This window comes from Arachis ipaensis, chromosome B10 (assembly GCF_059453495.1).
Source record: "Arachis ipaensis isolate K30076 ecotype BB chromosome B10, ASM5945349v1, whole genome shotgun sequence".
Taxonomy (NCBI): Eukaryota; Viridiplantae; Streptophyta; class Magnoliopsida; order Fabales; family Fabaceae; genus Arachis; species Arachis ipaensis.
The window spans coordinates 78,697,991-78,717,480 of NC_142435.1; the positions used below are offsets into that span (position 1 = coordinate 78,697,991).

At 35.7% G+C, this 19,490-nt stretch overlaps 4 protein-coding genes across 4 annotated transcripts; 1 reads left to right on the plus strand and 3 right to left on the minus strand.

Moving 5' to 3' along the window:
- Positions 1-2,020: 2,020 nt before the first annotated feature.
- Positions 2,021-2,857, minus strand: LOC148580536 (uncharacterized). Its single transcript, XM_088492257.1, has 2 exons — positions 2,742-2,857; positions 2,021-2,612 (listed from the first exon to the last, which is right to left on the minus strand). The coding sequence occupies exons 1-2, from the start codon at positions 2,855-2,857 to the stop codon at positions 2,021-2,023; spliced, it is 708 nt and encodes a 235-aa protein (XP_088348383.1).
- Positions 2,858-4,049: 1,192 nt separating this feature from the next.
- LOC148580537 (uncharacterized) lies at positions 4,050-5,943 on the minus strand. Its single transcript, XM_088492258.1, has 3 exons — positions 5,921-5,943; positions 5,027-5,216; positions 4,050-4,919 (listed from the first exon to the last, which is right to left on the minus strand). The coding sequence occupies exons 1-3, from the start codon at positions 5,941-5,943 to the stop codon at positions 4,050-4,052; spliced, it is 1,083 nt and encodes a 360-aa protein (XP_088348384.1).
- A 443-nt stretch (positions 5,944-6,386) lies between these two features.
- Positions 6,387-11,513, plus strand: LOC148580538 (uncharacterized). The gene is made up of 3 exons (XM_088492259.1): positions 6,387-8,660; positions 8,922-10,010; positions 10,278-11,513. The coding sequence occupies exons 1-3, from the start codon at positions 6,387-6,389 to the stop codon at positions 11,511-11,513; spliced, it is 4,599 nt and encodes a 1,532-aa protein (XP_088348385.1).
- Positions 11,514-11,952: 439 nt separating this feature from the next.
- LOC148580539 (uncharacterized) lies at positions 11,953-12,646 on the minus strand. Its single transcript, XM_088492260.1, has 2 exons — positions 12,479-12,646; positions 11,953-12,414 (listed from the first exon to the last, which is right to left on the minus strand). The coding sequence occupies exons 1-2, from the start codon at positions 12,644-12,646 to the stop codon at positions 11,953-11,955; spliced, it is 630 nt and encodes a 209-aa protein (XP_088348386.1).
- Between the last annotated feature and the right edge of the window lie 6,844 nt (positions 12,647-19,490).

The following is a 19,490-nucleotide window of genomic DNA, read 5'->3' on the forward strand; positions in this document are numbered from 1 at the left end:
TCAATGGCAATGTTTACCTCAACTTGTTTAACTGATCCTCATTTCATCTCAACTTGGAGACTCTGACACTATTGTTAATTACCTTGCTTCCATGGTTTCAGGGACCACTTCCTTTTCTGCATGTACAATACAATAGAATATAATGTTTAACAACAAAAAGTTCCATAACATTAATTGTTACATATGTATTCTGTAAAATGATACCAGTGTGATGCAACAAGCAGTGTGATGCAACAAGCAGTGTGATACAGCAAGCTGTCAAAAAAAGAGAAGAGAAATGAAAGCTAAAGCTGATTAATAAGTTTCAGCAGATTGAAATTGAAGAGGACAGTGAAAAAAATTTGAAGAAGTCAGAGAAAAATTTGGATGATGAACATTCTCTATATATTGAATGAATGAAGCATCATGATTTACACTATAGATATATACTTTATATATCTGTACAAAGATAAATCACTAATTCTTAGCTAATTCGCTAACAAATTGTAACAAACTAACAAATTGTAATAAACTCATTAGATGTACAAGACTAGAAGCTTCCTAACAATTTTTTGTATTTTATTTTAAATTCAATTTTATTTTCAGATTCTCACATATTATGTTACATCCCCCGCAAGCTGGTATTGCTTGGTTTGTGCAAATCAAGTAATCCCAGCTTGGACAATAGAGAGGAGAAGAGCCCTGGAGCAAGGGGTTTTGTAAAGATGTCAGCAGGTTGGTCAGCAGAGGCAATATATCTCAAATTTGAAATACCTTCCTTGTACTTGTTTCGAGCAATATGACAATCAATCTCCACCTGCTTGGTTCGCTCATGAAAGACTGGATTAGAAGTAATGTAGATAGCAGATTTGTTATCACAAAAAATATCAACTGGGAGAGGAGGATGGATGTCAAACTCCTTTAACAATTTCAGCAACCAAATGAGTACACACGTCCCATTAGCCAGCACTCGATACTCTGCTTCAGAGGAAGATCTGGACACAGTTGTTTGTTTCTTACTCTTCTAAGAGATGAGTGTGTGATCAAGAAAGAAGCAATAACCAGTGATGGACTTCCTAGTGTCCTTGCAAGCACCCCAATCTGAATCAGTATAACCAGAGAGCTTAAAAGAGTTTGTGGCAGAGAAGAAGATACCAGAAGCTGGAGATTGTTTCAATTATCGAAGAACCCTGTAAGCAGCTTGCAAATAAATATCAGTGGGTGAGTCCATGAATTGAGAGAGGCAACCCACAGAGTAGCTCAAATCTGGCCTGGTATTGGTAAGATAAAGAAGCCTTCCAATCAATCTACGATAGAGTGAAGCATCAGGAAGCACAATTCCTGATTCTCTGGACAAAGAGGTTGAATACTCCATAGGTGTTGTCGCTGGCTTGGCTCCAAGCAAGCCACAGTCATTGATCAAATCCAAAGCATATTTTCTTTGGTAAAGAGAAATTCTAGCTTTGCTCCGAGCTACCTCCATTATTCCAATAAAAAACTTAAGAATGCCAAGATCTTTAATTTGGAACTTGCTATCCAGAAAGTGCTTGACATGTTGAATTTCATTCAAATTATCACCAGCTAGAACAAGATCATCTACATACACTAAAATTGCTGTGAACCTATCTGTAGTAGATTTGGTGAACAAAGAGTGATCACTTTCAGACTGATTGAACCCTAATTCAGTTAACGCAGCAGAGAGCTTGAGATTCCATTGACGACTCACTTGCTTCAATCCATAAAGAGATCTGTCTAGCTTACAAACCAGCTTGGGATCAAAATATTTCAACCCTTTTGAAAGCTTCATGTATACATCTTCATGAAGGTCTCCATGAAGAAATGCGATGTTAACATCAAGTTGATGAATATGACAGTCCTTTGCTGCAGCAATGGCCAGAAGGACTCGAACAGTGCTCATTTTGACCACTGGGCTGAAAGTGTCAATATAATCAACCCCTGAAATTTGGGTAAAACCTTGAGCAACTAGCCGAGCCTTGTGCCGTTCAACAGTTCCATCCGAGTTGAACTTAGTGCAAAAAATTCACTTACAACCAACTGCATTCTTGCCAGGTGGTAAGGAGGTAATGGTCCAGGTTTTGTTTTGCTCAAGAGTAGCAAGTTCTGCATCAATAGCTTTTCTCCAACAATCATGCATGACAGCCTCAGAGTAGTGTTTAGGGTTAGGGTTGTTAATGATAGCAAGAGTGAAGGCCAGGTGCTTTGGAGAGAAAGATGCATATGACAAATGGTGAGATAAGGGATACTTACAATTTGAAGATAATTGGACAGTTTGGATGGGATCTCTATGTAAACGGAGGTTGAAGCAGTGATAGTCCTGAAGATAAGATGGTTGCATGTGTTCCCTTTCAGAACGTCTTAAAACAGGAATGGAAGATGGTGAATTAACGATGGCAAATTGAGTAACTTGATTAGGAGTTGTATTGGAGGTATAAGTGTCATGCAAAGATGCAGTAGATGATGCAGTATGAGGAATAATGTCAGGGGCTGCATGATTAGTTGCTAGAGATGGAGTGTCATGAATGTTAGGATGAAATGAAGAAATAGGATACAAATCCAAGAAGGGATCCAAATTTGCAGGTGTGAATGATTGTTGTGCAGTGGAGTGTGAATTACTTGAAACAGTTTTGAAAGAAAAATGTTAAAAAAATTCAGTGTTCCGAGACATAAAGATTTCTTTAGTTTCTATGTCAAGCAAAATTGAACCTCTAGTGCCAGTTTTATAGCCTAAGCATTTCCTAGACCTTGGATCCAACTTTCGCCTTCCAGCAGTGAGAGTGGAAGCAAATACAAGGCAACCAAACACCTTAAGTTCACTTAAATCTGGTTTAGAATGAAATAGAGCTTCATAAGGAGTCATATTTTTCAAGAAGGTATTAGGCAATCGATTTATCAAATGAATTGAATGTTGTACAGCATAGTGTCAAAAACATTTTGGGATGAATGAAACAAAAGCGCTCTAGCAACAACGAGGATGTGTTGATGTTTGCACTCCGCAACACCATTTTGTTATGGAGTTTCAATACAAGAGGTTTGATGCTCAATGCCTTTTGAACTGTAAAATGATTCCATTTTGAATTCCAAACCATTATCAATTCTAATTTGCTTGACAATTTTGTTAAATTGTGTTTATACAAGTTGAACAAAATCCTGAACTAATTTTCTCGCTTCTGATTTTAACTTCATGCAATAAAGCCATGTGAATCTGGTTTTGTCTTCAACAATAGTTAAAAAATACTTATGACCTGAAATGGACGGAATAGAAATTGACCCCCAAATATCAATATGTAACAAATCAAAATCATTAACAAAATGTGTATTGCTTATAGGGAAGGGCAATCTTTTTTGTTTGGCATAATGACATGAGTCACAAACATGTGACTGAAAAATGCATTTAATGAAAGAAAAACTATTTTTCATGGTTATCATTCTGCTATATGGTAAATGGCCTAATCTAGCATGCCAAAGAGCTCCTATATCTTACTGTATAGTAAGTGTCACAGGTTGTATAGTGAGTGAAGGTAATTTTAATGGATCTACATTCATCACATAGAGATCTCCAACCACTTCAGCTTGCCCAATCATCTTCAAGGAGGGAAGTTCCTGTATCTCACAAGAATAATCAGTGAATCTGACTTCACAATGCAATATTTTAGTGAGCTTTGAAACAGAAATTAAATTATATTTAAAGTGAGGGATGAACAAAACATTGGTGAGGATCAAAGTGTCTGATAATTGCACTGTACCACAAATATTTGTTGTAGTTTTGGAACCATCAGGTAGATTGATTAAAACTGGTTTTATATGAAAGAAGGTTTTGAAAAATTCTTGGATATAGCAAGCATAATCAGTGGCACCATTGTCAATTATCCAAGAGGTTTTATGAAAACATGCACTCAAAATATGTCTACCTTTTGGTTGAGTGAGGGTGGTAGAAGAAGTAACGTGATTCACATAGTTGGAGCTGTCATGAGTGGTTGCTGGAGCAGAGCTATTAACGTTTCCTTCTGATCAGGAGTCAAGACAAGCACTATCTCATTACTCTTATCATCTTAATTAGAATCAATTAGCTCAGCACTGGAATCCTCAATTGCCCCTTCAGTGCTGATATGATTTGCAGATTTCTGCTTCAAGTGTGCAGAAAAACCATTCTTCTTGTAACAATTATCAACCAAATGACCAATTCGGTTGCAATAAGTGCACAACTTGGAAGTATACCCTCTGCCATAGCTTTTAGAAGCTTGTGTACCTCGTCCTGAATTTCTGCCTCGTCCTCTGCCTCTTGAGGCAGGGTTGTTGCCCGAAAAGTGCTGCACTTCTATGGAGTTTGCAACTATTTTAGTATCCATGAAATCCGAATGAAACTGTCGTTCTTGCTGTGTTAGCATGGCCAGGACAGTATTGACATCAGGAAAAGGCTTTAAAAGCATGATCTGAGACTTGACAGTGGAATATTGCTCGTTTAAGCCTCTCAAGAATTTAACAACATACTCCTCAGACGCATAATCTCTAATAGTTTTCAATCCACAATTGCAACTATTAACACAAGCCAAACAACTAGGAATTGTACGAAGATTCTCTAATTCCTCCCAAATAGATTTCAATTTAGTAAAATAAGTAGTGATAGTAGAATCACCTTGGCAAATAGCATAGAACTCCTCTTTCAACTCACCAACTCTGAACACATCTCCATGCAAGTAGCGAATTTTCAGATCGTTCCACAAATCTGAAGCAGAAGTGATCCACATCACGCTCTTAGCAATTTCTGGACTGAGAGAGAGATTAATCCAAGAAAGAAGAAAGCTATTGCATCGATCCCAAGCTTCGAAGGTAGCTTCATGCTCAGCAGGTTTCACAATTGATCCATCTAAGAATTTTACCTTATTCTTAGATCTGAGAGCACGCCACATATCGTGTGACCACTGCTAATAATTTTGAAGTGTAAGTTGAAGAGGTATCAATGAAGTGCCAGGACTTTCTGTAGGATGAAGAAAATAGGGGCTGATTGGGTCTGAAACGGGGGAAGAACCAGATCTGGGAAATTGAGCTTGGAATTAGGAGAATTGGGCCATGAAGGCAGTGAATCGTTCGAAATCCGTAGCAGAATGAGCAGAGTTGGTACTGGTATTCGTATCATCGGTCGCCATTCAAAGATCGCAAGCTCTGATACCATGTAAAATGGTACCAGTGTGATGCAACAAGCAGTGCGATGCAGCAAACTGTCAAAAGAAGAGAAGAGAAGTGAAAGCTAAAGCTGATGATAAAGCTTCAGCAGATTGAAATTGAAGAGGACAGTGAAAAATATTTGAAGAAGTCAGAGAAAAATTTGGATGATGAACATTTTCTGTATATTGAATGAATGAAGCATCATGATTTACACTGTAGATATACACTTTATATATCTGTACAAAGGAATGAGATAAATCACTAATTCTTAACTAATTCTCTAACAAATTGTAACAAACTCATTAGCTGTACAAAACTAAAAAATTCTTAACAACTTTTTGTATTTTATTTTAAATTCAATTTTATTTTCAGACTCTCACATATTATGTTACATACTCAAATGGCTTCATCACATTTATAATTACAGGTCCCACTTCACTTATTTTCTTAAACTTTTGAATTATGTACTTCGAATGTTAACTTAAAAGAATTTAATTAGAGCATTTCTTGGTAAGACCTTTAATTATAAAAATGAGAGTGATAAGAAAGGGGAATTTGTTAACTATTGCAAGAACCTGTACCAACTAGATGGAAGCATATAAATTATTTCATAACTCTTAAAATCTTAGGATAATTGAATTAAGCTTTTTTGTGCTTACTATGATGATCAGAGCAGGTTCTCTGCTTTCGCCAATTTTATTATGTATTGATATGGTCACCATTAATACGAGCTATAACTCGGCCCCATAACCGTTACTGACCATCACCATAACTCGCCATTTTGCCGTTATTGCTCGGCCCTTATGAGCTATAACTCGGTGGCGTTAATATTACCATAACCGACGTCCCAAACGGAAAGATAAAATCGGTTTCGTAACCGATTTTATCACCTACAATGTAACGAACGAACATATTTCTATAAAAGGAAGGTAAAATGTCTTTTTTGATATCTTTCTCCTGAACTTAACACCATAACTGACTTAAGCATTGGAGTGCCTTTGCAGGTACAACCTACTCCCTTTGTATTGCTCGTACCTTCACATCTACAACAAACATAAAGAGCTCGGACTCTGAGGAGCGGACGCCCAACCTCGCAGCACATAGCTCGGCTAACCTCGAGGAGTTGAAGCCGACCTATTTCCCAGGCAAGATCAATTGGCGCCCACCGTGGGGCCGAGGAAATCATATTTTTTCTTTTGGTCCCATCACTTCCATCTGCATCAATGGCTGACGTACCGCCTCCGTCACTGTCCGAACTCATGCGAATGGTAGCTGAGCTACAACAAGCTAATCAACGGATGGCTGACGAGAACCAAATAATGTCTGCTCAAATTGCTGAACTAAATCATGCTCGGATTGAACACAATGATGCTCACCGCCAACAGGCGGAAGACGAGGAACATCAATCCCAACCGACTCATGTTTCGGAAACCGCTCAACATGAAGAGCAGCAGCCCGATGACGAGAAAGAAGAATCCGAGGACCTTGTAGGCCCCTTTACAGAAGAAGTAATGAACTTCGAACTGCCGAAGAGGTTCACTCTGCCGTTGACCCTCACGCCTTATGATGGACTCGGAGATCCGAGGAAGTTCATAAAGAAATTCCGATCAATAATGATCGTCAATGGTGCATCAGATACAGTCTTATGTCGTTGTTTTCCGAATTATTTAGACGGTCCTGCACTTGATTGGTTGTGTGCTTTGCCTGCAGGTTCCATTTCACGCTTTCATCAGCTGGCGAAGTTATTTGAAGAACATTTCGCCGGATCTGCAATATACTTGCACGACTCTGATTACCTGAACACCATCAAGCAAGGACCAAACGAAAGCCTAAAGGACTATATGACTCGTTTTACCAAAATCGCAATCAGCATACCAGATCTCCACCCCGAGGTCCATCTGCATGCAATTAAAAGCGGCCTCCGACCCGGGAAATTCCAGGAGACGATCGCAGTGGCAAAACCGAAGACTCTAGCAGAATTTCGAGAGAAAGCAAAAGGACAAATTGACATCGAGGAACTCCGACAAGCTCGGAAATCTGACAAGTCACACTTCCGCGAAGAAGATAAGAACTCAACCACTAAGAAAAGTTTTAAACTAACACCTCGATTTGATTCTTATACGCAGTTTAACACTAAAAGGGAAGACATAATCAAGGAGATCTTGAACTCCAAATTAATCAAGCCACCAAGAAAGGCCGGCACATACCAGGATGCAAGGCATGTAGACAAATCAAAGTACTGCGCTTTCCACCAAAAACACGGCCACAATACCGATGATTGTGTGGTCGCCAAAGATCTCTTAGAACGACTAGCAAGACAAGGCCACCTAGACAAATACATTGGTGGTCACATCCAAAAACGTGGCCCCAGTTCCACAACAAACGACCTCTCTGAACAACACCGAGGAAAAGAGAAGGCATCCTCAAACCAATATGAAAGACCACGAGGTATAATCAATTGTATTTCAGGAGGATACGCAAGTGGGGGATACTCAAACTCAGCAAGGAAAAGGTCATTCAGAGCAATATGCTCAGTAGAAGGACCAAAGCAAGATACAGCAATCAATAACCCACAACCAGAGGTCACCTTCACACAGGCCGACTTTAACTCCAACATACAAAATTTGGACGACCCTGTGGTAATCACCCTCCAGCTAGGGGATCTATTAGTGAAAAAAGTACTCTTGGATCCCGGGAGCAGTGCCGATGTTCTGTTTTACTCAACATTTCAAAAGATGAAGCTCAGCGACAACATGCTACAGTCCACAGGAGGAGACTTAGTCGGATTCTCGGGAGAACGCGTTCCAATACTCGGTTCAGTGTGGTTACAAACCACACTGGGTGAGCATCCTCTTTCAAAAACTAATGATATTCAATATCTAGTAGTTGACTGTTTCAGTCCATATAACCTTATCCTTGGCCGACCTTTTTTAAATAAGTTCGGCGCCATTGTCTCTACCGTCCATCTCTGTGTAAAGTTTCCATTGCAGGATGATCAGGTTGCAACAATCCATGGAGATCATAAAGAGGCCCGACAGTGTTATAACACCAGCATGAAGTTCCAAAACCGCTCAACACAACAAGTCAACAATGTCGAACTCAAGCAAAACGAAGACACACTAGCTGACCTCGACCCAAGAGCCGATTTTCTCGAGCGACCAAAACCATCCGATGACCTGCAAAAAGTGTATTTTAATAATGACCCTAAAAAATTTACATATGTAGGTACATCAATCAACCCAACTGAGTTACAGGCCATAAAAACGTTTCTACAAGAAAACGCCGAGCTTTTTGCCTGGAAACCTGCAGACATGCCCGGCATTGATCCACAAATTATCACTCATAAACTAGCAATAAACTCGGCAGTCCGACCAGTACAGCAGAAGAAACGAAAACTCGGCGAAGAAAAGAGGAGAGCGTCACTAGAAGAAACACAAAAACTCATCAACGCTGAATTTATCAAAGAGATCAGATTCACTACATGGCTAGCCAATGTGGTAATGGTAAGGAAACAAAACGGTAAGTGGCGCATGTGCGTCGATTTCACCGATTTAAACAAGGCATGCCCCAAGGATTCTTACCCCCTACCATCCATAGACTCTTTAGTAGACAATGCATCAGGTTACGCTACTTTAAGTTTTATGGATGCGTATTCAGGGTATAATCAAATACTCATGCACCCCTCCGATAAAGATAAAACAGCTTTTATCACTGATTTCGGTAACTATTGTTATAAAGTTATGCCATTTGGATTAAAGAACGCAGGTGCAACTTATCAACGCCTTATGGATAAAGTGTTCGCCAAACAAATCGGCAGAAACATCGAAGTTTATGTCGATGATATGGTCACCAAAACAAAAACCGGACATAATCACATCAGCGACCTTACAGAAATATTCGGCCAGATCCGCCAGTACAACATGCGCCTCAACCCCGAGAAATGTGCCTTCGCCGTTCAAGGGGGTAAGTTTTTAGGTTTTTTACTAACGTGCAGGGGAATAGAGGCAAACCCAGACAAATGCCGAGCAGTGTTGGACATGGCCAGCCCCAAAACAGTAAAAGAAGTTCAGCGTCTCACAGGACGCCTTGCCGCACTTTCCAGATTTGTTCCCTGTTTAGCTTCAACTTCTATTCCTTTTTTCCAAACAATTAAAAAGAAAAACAGATTTGAATGGAACGACGATTGTGAGAAAGCATTTTCCAAATTAAAAACAACTCTCTCACAACCGCCAATTTTACAAAAACCCCTACAAGGGGAGGACTTATTTCTATATCTGTCAGTCACTGATTGGGCGATAAGCTCGGCCCTTGTATCAGAGAGAAACAAAGTGCAACATCCGATATACTTCGTCAGCAAAACTCTCCAACATGCCGAGCTCAATTACCCAAGGATTGAGAAGCTCGCACTGGCACTAATATTCTCGGCACGACGTCTCCGACCTTACTTCCAGAGCCACGTTATCTACGTCAGAACAGATCACCCACTAAGACAAGTGTTACACAAACCAGAAATCGCAGGACGACTCATAAAGTGGGCAGTCGAACTGTCTGAGTTCGATATCAGATACCAATCCAGAGGACCGATCAAGTCACAATTTTTAGCAGATTTCATCACCGAGTTTACTACACCATCCGAGGAAGATCATGCAAAACAATGGATCTTATATGTGGATGGATCTTCCAATAATGGGGGTTGTGGAGCAGGAATACGCCTGGAAGCCGAGGACGGATTCATACTTGAACACTCAATACACTTAGCTTTCAAAGCCAGCAATAACCAATCCGAGTATGAAGCACTGCTCGCTGGACTCCGACTCTGTTTAGATCTCCAAATCTCGACGATCAAGGTATATTGTGATTCTTTGTTAGTAGTACAGCAGGTAAACGACCTTTTCCAGGTAAAAGATCCTCTACTCTCTAAATACCTGCTATTAGTCAAAAAATTATTAAAAAAATTTGTCAAATTTGAAATAGAACATATACCACGCGAACAAAATCAAAGGGCAGATATCTTATCAAAGCTCGGCAGCACACAATCCGAGTTATCCACACTGCAACAATTCACAATAACATCACCCACTGTTACTCTGACAAATGTGTTAAGTGTTACACAGGTAAAAGATTGGAGGGATGACTTTATACACTATTTACAAACAGGTAATATACCAGAAGGGGTCGAGAACGATAAAAAGTTCCGACGGCAAGCATCTTCCTTCACAATACTCAACGGAACATTATATCGACGTGGATATACTCGCCCCCTACTAAAATGCCTCAACAAGCCAGAAGCTGACATAGCATTAGCAGAAGCACATGAAGGAATCTGTGGCACACATACAGGAGCTCGGAGCCTAGCATCGAAAATCCTCCGAGCTGGATTCTTCTGGCCGACATTGAAACAGGACAGCCAACAAAAAATCAGGACATGCCAGAATTGCCAAAGACACGCACCATTGATACACATACCTGCCGAGCAAATGCATCATTCAGAAATCAGCTGGCCATTTAACCAATGGGGTTTGGATATACTCGGGCCGTTTCCTACGGCACCGGGCCAGGTAAAATTTCTTATCGTCGGCATTGATTATTTCTCCAAATGGGTGGAAGCCCAACCTTTAGCAAGAATAACATCTCAACAAATTATTTCTTTCGTTTGGAAAAACATAATTTGCCGATTTGGCATACCTCAACATATCACAACTGACAACGGTCGCCAGTTTGCCGACCAAAAGTTTCAATCTTTCTTGCAGAATCTCAAAATAAACCAACACTTCGCCTCCGTTGAACACCCTCAAACGAACGGACTAGCTGAGGCTGCAAATAAGGTCATCCTGCATGCACTAAAAAAGAAACTAGATGACGCCAAAGGACTCTGGGCCGAACTAATACCTGAAGTCCTTTGGGGATACAACACCACCCCACAAACATCAACAAAAGAAACGCCATTCAGACTGGTATATGGATCGGAAGCCATGATCCCCCTAGAGATCTCCCAGAACTCAATCCGAACTTACATGGACAACCAAGACGAAGCTCGGAAATCCGAGCTCGACATCATTGAAGAAATCAGAGACATCGCCGCCTTGAAGCAACGCGCGGCGCAGCAAGTAATTGCTCGACAGTACAACAAGTCGGTCAAAAGCAGATCATTCGTCAAAGGAGACTTAGTCCTCCGCAAGACCGAAACTGCTCGGAAACCACCAACACATGGAAAGCTCGCAGCCAATTGGGACGGTCCATACCGAGTATCAAACGTACTCGGTCAAGGAGCATACAAGCTAGAATCATTAGATGGTAAACTCATGCCTAGTACATGGAATGTGTCTTCCTTAAAGAAATTTTATAGTTAAAAGACAGGGACAGGCTTGTACTCTTTTTCCTACTGCCAAGATTTTATCCCAAAGGGTTTTGCTTGGAGAGGTTTTAACGAGGCTAGCCTACCTACACCTTTGTATTCAAAAGGTTCATAAAAACTCCGAATATATAGGAGACAAATATCATCTTCTTTATCAAATAACTATACGACTAGTATTGTCGATCAAATATAACCCTATCAAATACAGCTCAGACAAAGCCTAATATATGTCTAAGCTACAACCTGCCATCATCAGATAACCACAGCAACAAAGATAGCAATAAGCTCGGAACACTTTCCGGCAAATATCAAACAGCTTTTATAAAAAGCATCACATTCAAAATTCAAACAAGTCAAATTCAACAAAGTTCAAACAAAACAAACTAACTATCACATATGCAACATAAATTCAAACACGTTTCTAACAGAACACACTAAACATTATCGGCTTCATCTTCTGCATCGCCATCATCTTCGATCAGTTGACCATCTCGAACTATCTTTCCAGGATCCATACCAGAAAGATCGGCATCTGGAACCAAAAACTTAACCTGCAACCTCGCCCTTTCAAAACCTTCAACAAAAGAATCTAATATCTCATCCGCCTTTTTCTTCTCCATCTCCTTAAATTGAGCAGTAACCTCAATCAAACGAGTTTGTATGTTCACCAGATCACTTTCCTTTTTCTTCAAATCTTCCACATCTCTAGAATAACTTTCTTTAGTCTCCTTCAACAACTTCTCGGTCTCAGTCAAACGAGCTTGAAGCTCAGCAGCAACACTCTTACTCTTCACCAACTCCTCCTTCAAAACAGAAACCTCTCCTTTCTCTGCAGAAACCCTCTTATTCTTCAACTCTTGGCTACGCCCAAGACTTGCAAGACGAAGACCAACAACCTAAAGAAATAAACTCATAAGACTCCCAAAAGGAAGAGTAAAGAAAAACCAATAAAATCATTACCTGCATATACTGCCCAACAGCCATGTCCCCGACTTCCTTTGCAAGAGTAACGTCAGCCGACGACTTGCAATACTCGTCCACCACAGCCATATAGGGATACTCCTTTCCCCACACCGAAAATGCCTCACTTTGTTCCGAAATTTCATGAAGCCTTTTTTGATTGCCCATAAAAGCCTGTATCTCTTCAAGAGGAACCCCTATCTCCTTATCGTCAGAATCATCCGACAAATCAACAAGGTCGGACTTCTTCCTCTTCTTCGCAATCACCTTCCTCCGACCTTGACGAGGCTGCGTAACCTCGCCGACACCAGCAACTTTCTCAGCATTAGACGACGATACCTCTTTCTCCAGATTCTTATTTTTGAAACGCGTCCTCAAAGACGCAGCTGAAACACCAGGATATTTACCACCTGTGAAAACAACAAACACATCAGACACACGACAAGAAGCAATAAACACCTTATAAAAACCCTATGACTCACCCAAATAGGCTACCACAGCATCTTTATCCTCCTCCCACTTCAGAAGCTCATACATTGAAATTAAGTCTCCCCGACCGATATTTTCAACAAGAAACTCAATCACACAAACGTTCCTCGGAGAAATAACCTCAGGACCGAGTATATTCTGAGGTTCCGAGCACCAATACAATGGGAACTTCTCAGCCAGATTTTCATCCACGAAAAACGGAAAATCTTTTTCCAAAGCCCTAACCTTTAAATACATCTCTTTAAAATCTTTAAAAGAGGATTTGTACAATTTGAAAATGCCAAAACCAGGGGTGCTATTGAAGTTTATCCAACCACCTTTCCACACCCCTTTGGCTTGAAATAAAGAAAAGAAAAGGTCAACAGACGGCACCACTTCCAGAAACTCCATTAAAATTTCAAACGAACGGAGAAACGCCCACCCATTGGGATGAAGCTGCGACGGAGCACAGTTTAACTACCTCAACACCTGACATTCGAAATCAGTGAAAGGTAATCTAACTCTCAACTCCTCAAGAACACAGCTGTGCATATAGAAAAATTCAAAGTCTCTGCCCCGGTGATAAACCCTATCATTAACACTACAGGGGAGCAACTCAACCCCAACCCCAGAGTTCCGCCTCACCACCCTACTAGCATCTACTTCCTTAACAGCAGCTTCATCACAGAACAATGACACCCGAGACCTCACGTCATCCCCTACCCAGTCATAAGACCAATCTATTTCACCTTTCTTCTCCTTCTCAAACCCCATTAGAAACAGTAAACAAACATGCAACCAAGAAATACAAAGAGTTGAGAGAAGAAACGAATTAGAAGAAGACAAACGTGACCATACCTCTCTTGCTCATTCTCCAGACAAGAAGCAGAAAACCAAAAACGCCCAAAATTCCAATCAGCAAAAACAATTAATCACAACCAAAAAACGTTCCAAATATCAAAACTCCCTCAGTCACATCAAACGACGAAAGAAGCATTGGAAACCATCAAAACATTAATGAAGCACCCACTCCTTCTCTCTCCTGAACAAAAAACACGCACAATTTTCCACGTGGCGCAAACGGGAAGTTACTTTAATGAAGTACGTTGAACTGGGGGCTCACTCAGTAACCCACTTAACCGAGTTATAACTCATTACAAAAGCTCAACCTGCTTCATTAAAAAACTTTCCTCAGGCTAAGCTTGGGGGCTGTGATATGGTCACCATTAATACGAGCTATAACTCGGCCCCATAACCGTTACTGACCATCACCATAACTCGCCATTTTGCCGTTATTGCTCGGCCCTTATGAGCTATAACTCGGTGGCGTTAATATTACCATAACCGACGTCCCAAACGGAAAGATAAAATCGGTTTCGTAACCGATTTTATCACCTACAATGTAACGAACGAACATATTTCTATAAAAGGAAGGTAAAATGTCTTTTTTGATATCTTTCTCCTGAACTTAACACCATAACTGACTTAAGCATTGGAGTGCCTTTGCAGGTACAACCTACTCCCTTTGTATTGCTCGTACCTTCACATCTACAACAAACATAAAGAGCTCGGACTCTGAGGAGCGGACGCCCAACCTCGCAGCACATAGCTCGGCTAACCTCGAGGAGTTGAAGCCGACCTATTTCCCAGGCAAGATCATGTATATTAAGGACCACATCTCTCTCAAGCCACTATTGTTAAGATTGATTAAGGTAGTTAATAATTGTTTTGTTTTCTACCAAGTTAACTTGTTTTTTCACATAATAACACAGTACATATTTATTTTTTATTATTTTTGATCGAATGAACTTTTGGTGAAATTAATACTTAATTGAGTTAATTCTATTATATAGATCATGAATAATTCGGTCATGTATCTTATGACAAATATTTTCTCTTTTATGGCAAATAAAGGCTACAACAGCCTGGTGAGTTCAAATATTCGGTCAGAAACCTTTTGCGTTTATTTCTTGCTTTTATTTCTTGCTTTTAAGGGTCAAATATATAATCTAAACTTTTCATTATCAAAAACTACTAGTTAGGAGCATTCAATAGCAGCACATAAACTACTCTACTTAATTATAAAAAAATGAAATCAGTGTGTGAAAACCACCCAATTATCTTCAAAGATAATGAAATTTGGAGATAACAACAATCATCAACTTAAGTTTTTAAATTTATTTTCAAGATTACAATGGATTAATAATCTCCCTATACTTTCTACAGTTTGTGGCAAGTGGCAACTGCCAACGTGACAATGTAGTATCATCTTTTGCTTTTCACCCTTATAAGTTAAAAAATATTCGCCCATGTACCTTTTCATTTCTTATGATATGAAATCTCAAATTAAAATCTGTCACTTCCCTCTATTATTATTATTTTTTTTTTTTCTCCGTTGTGTGGGGAAGGATTAGAAGTTTAGAACGGTGGAATATTCGGAGACAGGGCACCATCAGCACATGCTTTGGCTTTACAGAATTCTAATTTTCACTTAACCAGCTTCTTGTTAACTTGTAATCATTGCACTAACTATTTGGTGATGGACAAATAATAACACTAGATTTAGTAGTTAATACCTTTATTTTAATTTATTTATGTATTTGTTTTTTAGACATAAAGATATTTTTATAAAATAAATAATTAAGATATAAATATATATTATATTAAATAATTTAGATAATAATTTATTTATCTTGAATCCTAAGAGCACATATTAAATTTATAAATTAAAAAAATTATTAAAAATATAAAAAATTTATATTTTTAATGTATTTATTAAATAAAAATATTTAAATTTTTTTACTAATAATAAATTCATCATGGGCCCTTAGGGTGCATGTTAGTTAAATCCTTTAAATAAATATGCTAAACTATTTAATGCTTTTTAGTCATTATCTTTACATAAAAATATCTTGACATAAATAGCTATTTTATTTTTACAAAAATATTTAGAAAACAATAAAAATCAGTTAAAATATTCTAATATTATTTTATTTTGTATTCATTAATTATTGTTGTAGTAAATGAATAATATTAGATGTAATAAATGTATAATTATAGATTTAGATATATAAAATTATAGATGTTAAGTTAAATAAAATAAATTTATATTATTGTCTCCCATATTTTTATACTTGAAAAATGATTAGGAGTCCTAACTCATTTTTCTAATTTTTTTTCTAATTTTTAAATATTTTTTTATATTTTTTATCTTTTTTATATTTTAAAATAATAATATATATATTTAAATTATTATTCATTTAAAATATTAAGAGGATAATTATTTTTTTTTTTTTTAGACACAGGATAATTATTTTGATGAATTAGGCTTTCTAATGATTTTTCCTTTGTACCTGGCCTGTTGTTTAATTTCATCGGGAAGGCCCAATTCAACCACAAATTTTACACTATGCAATTATGTCACTAACATTCTTCCCTACCCTAATGACTAATGATTATACACAAGATCATAGACTTGTTTTGGGAGAGGTTACTTGGATTATTACTTATTAGTTAGATAGACTCTTTGAATAAAACACTATGGACTTCTAGTCTGGTGAACCGTGTTCAAGGGACGGTGGGGTGGTGGTGGTGGATATTTATACGGATTCCGCCTATAAAGTCAATGAAATTTCAAGAGGTAAGAATTAGGATTAAAAAGTGTTTATATTTTGAGTTGAAAATTATGTTTATTATATATGGAAGTAGATCAGATAAAAATGACGAGATGTTCGGGATTTTTTTTGTCTCGAATATAATAAAAATTCATGTGCAATTATATTTATCTAAAGTTAATAAATAAAGTTAATAGTTAAAAATTATTAAATAAAATTTAGTCAAATATATTAAATTATTCAATAATTTTTAATTATCAATTTCATAAAAAAATAATTATATATAAATTTTTATCCTAAAAAATATTTCGGGAATAAGGAGCACTTTAATCAAGCTAAAAGTTATGATTCCATTTCTTGATTATATTCGTATACTTAATCAAAGACGAATTTATGAACATTGTAGTGGGAATAAGTGTTTTTATTACAATTTAAAATTTTTTTGAGTAGTATATAATAATAATATTTATTTGTTTTTATTAAATTATTGAATTTGATCCTATGATATTCTTTTACTCAACTTTTAGTATTTAATAGTCAATTTAAGAATTTCATATTAGATATTTATTAGAATGATCAATTTTTAATTTAAATAAGATTGCTATTCTTTCTTAAAAATGAACTCAAAAGATATTATTATCTTTTTTTAAAATTAGTTTTAGTTTTTTCTGTAGTAACTTTATTAATTAAAAGAATTTTTTAACTATGAATATTACTGTGAGTTGGCTTTTGATTGTATAAAAAGTAAATTTTTAAATAACTGTTTAATTTAGTGATATATATAGAAAGAGAGACATTTCAATTTTATTGTTAAAAAAAGATTACTCAATTTTTTTAAAAATATGAAACCTAAAAAATAGAATTTTAAATTATATATTATTATTTAAATTATTATTTTAATATTTTAATTTGTAAATTATATATTTTGAAGACTACATATTTTACAATAACAAAATATAATTATAACAATAATTATGCTATAAACATAAAAAGTAACTACCCATATAGAATATATATTAAAATACAAAATACATATTGAAAATGAATTAAACAATAAATATATTTATATACAAATACATAATAGTTAATGAATAATTTGATAGCTAATTTTTATGTACATATAATATTTTTATTATAAAAATTATTAGAATTTATTTATTTTTGTGTCCTAAAGACACATATTAATTATAAACTAAAAATATTTTATTAGAAATACAAAAAATTTAAGTTTTTAATATATTTATTTTATAGTTATTAAATAAAAAAATTTTAAACTTTCTACTAATAATAAATTTGTCATGTGTCTTTAAGATACATGTTAGTTAAACCCAAATTATTATGTTATACTAGCGGCTCAACAGTCACTAACGTGCCTGTTCAGCCGTTTTTCTATTATTTTTAAGAAATTAATTTTATTCTTTTTGTTAATATGTTATTTACTTTTTAAATTTATTAGATAAGTATCTTTTTTTATTTTAACTAGCGGCTCAACAGGCACTAACCGCCGCTTTTCTATTGTTTTTAAGAAATTAATTTTATTTTTTTGTTAATATATTATTTACTTTTCAAATTTATTAGATAAGTATCTTTTTTATTTTAATATTGACGTGATCTTATTTATATCATATTTTGTTGAAATTAAAATTACTATAAAACACTTTAAAATGTTAAATTATAAAACCACACAATAAAGAGGTAATATAAAATGGTCATAGTTTAAAGTTCTAGGTAATATATGAGGTGAAATATTCAATAGAGTAAACTTTTTTATTCTCAACTATTCTAAAATATACAAAAAGTATTTTCAAAATGATAATGCTTCTATTGTATTTCTTTAAAAGTTTTGAATGTCGTCTATTAATTTATAATATTTTTAATTTAATTTTTTAAATTTATTATGACAAAATAACAATATGATGAGGATTTTGTCCGCTAAAATTGCAAAAATATTTTTAAAAATTAGTTTATTCATTGTACTTTATTTTGTTTTTTTTGTGTTTATGTTATATTCCATACATTATTAAATTTTAATTTGATAAGTTTTTTTATCATCAAGGGCTTATTATCTAGTTACTGTAATTTAATTAAGATTTATTTTACAGCACTAAATGATGTTATGTGTATTACGGTTATTACATTAAATAATATTTGTAGTAGCATTTTTTTAGTTTGTACTTAAATTAGTTATTCAATGAAAATTTATCCGGTAACTCATAAAAATATATACAATGTTATCTATGTTTTTAATTTGAGAATTTTTAATTTAGTTACCTATTGACTTGTAATATTTAATATAGTATTTAGATATTTTTTAAGAAATTAGAACACATTTTGCCATGACCAAATTTTACTATCTATTAAATTTGTAATTGGATAAAGATTCTATAATAAAAAAGATCCATATAATTTGTACAATACATTAATAAATACATGAGATAAAATAAGACATGTTTTTGTACTATTTTTCAATAGTTGTTGTTTTGTGTTTAAGGTAGATCTTTTCTAATTTTACTATTTAATTTTAAAAGATATATGTTGTTACCAAGATTTTATTATAAAGTTATTGTTATTATTAGTCTTATGAATGTATTCCCTATTTAAAATTTATAGTATTTGTTAATTATTTGTTTTATTTTTTTATTATAGAATTCATAATTTTGTTTGACATTAGGCATTTTATATAGTAGTGTATAATATCAAACCTTTTTAATTATTCAATACAAAAAAAAATTAAATGAATATTATGCGATGAAGATAAAATATTAAAAATATAAGTAGAGTAAGTAAGTACTAACTATTCATATTTGCATGGCTTTTAGCATTGTTTGTAACTGGTTCCATTATAAGAGATTGATTGAGGCATTGAATTAGTAGCAGTGGTGTCTCCACCTACACTTATACCAAAAAAAATACAAACTTAATATGTTGTA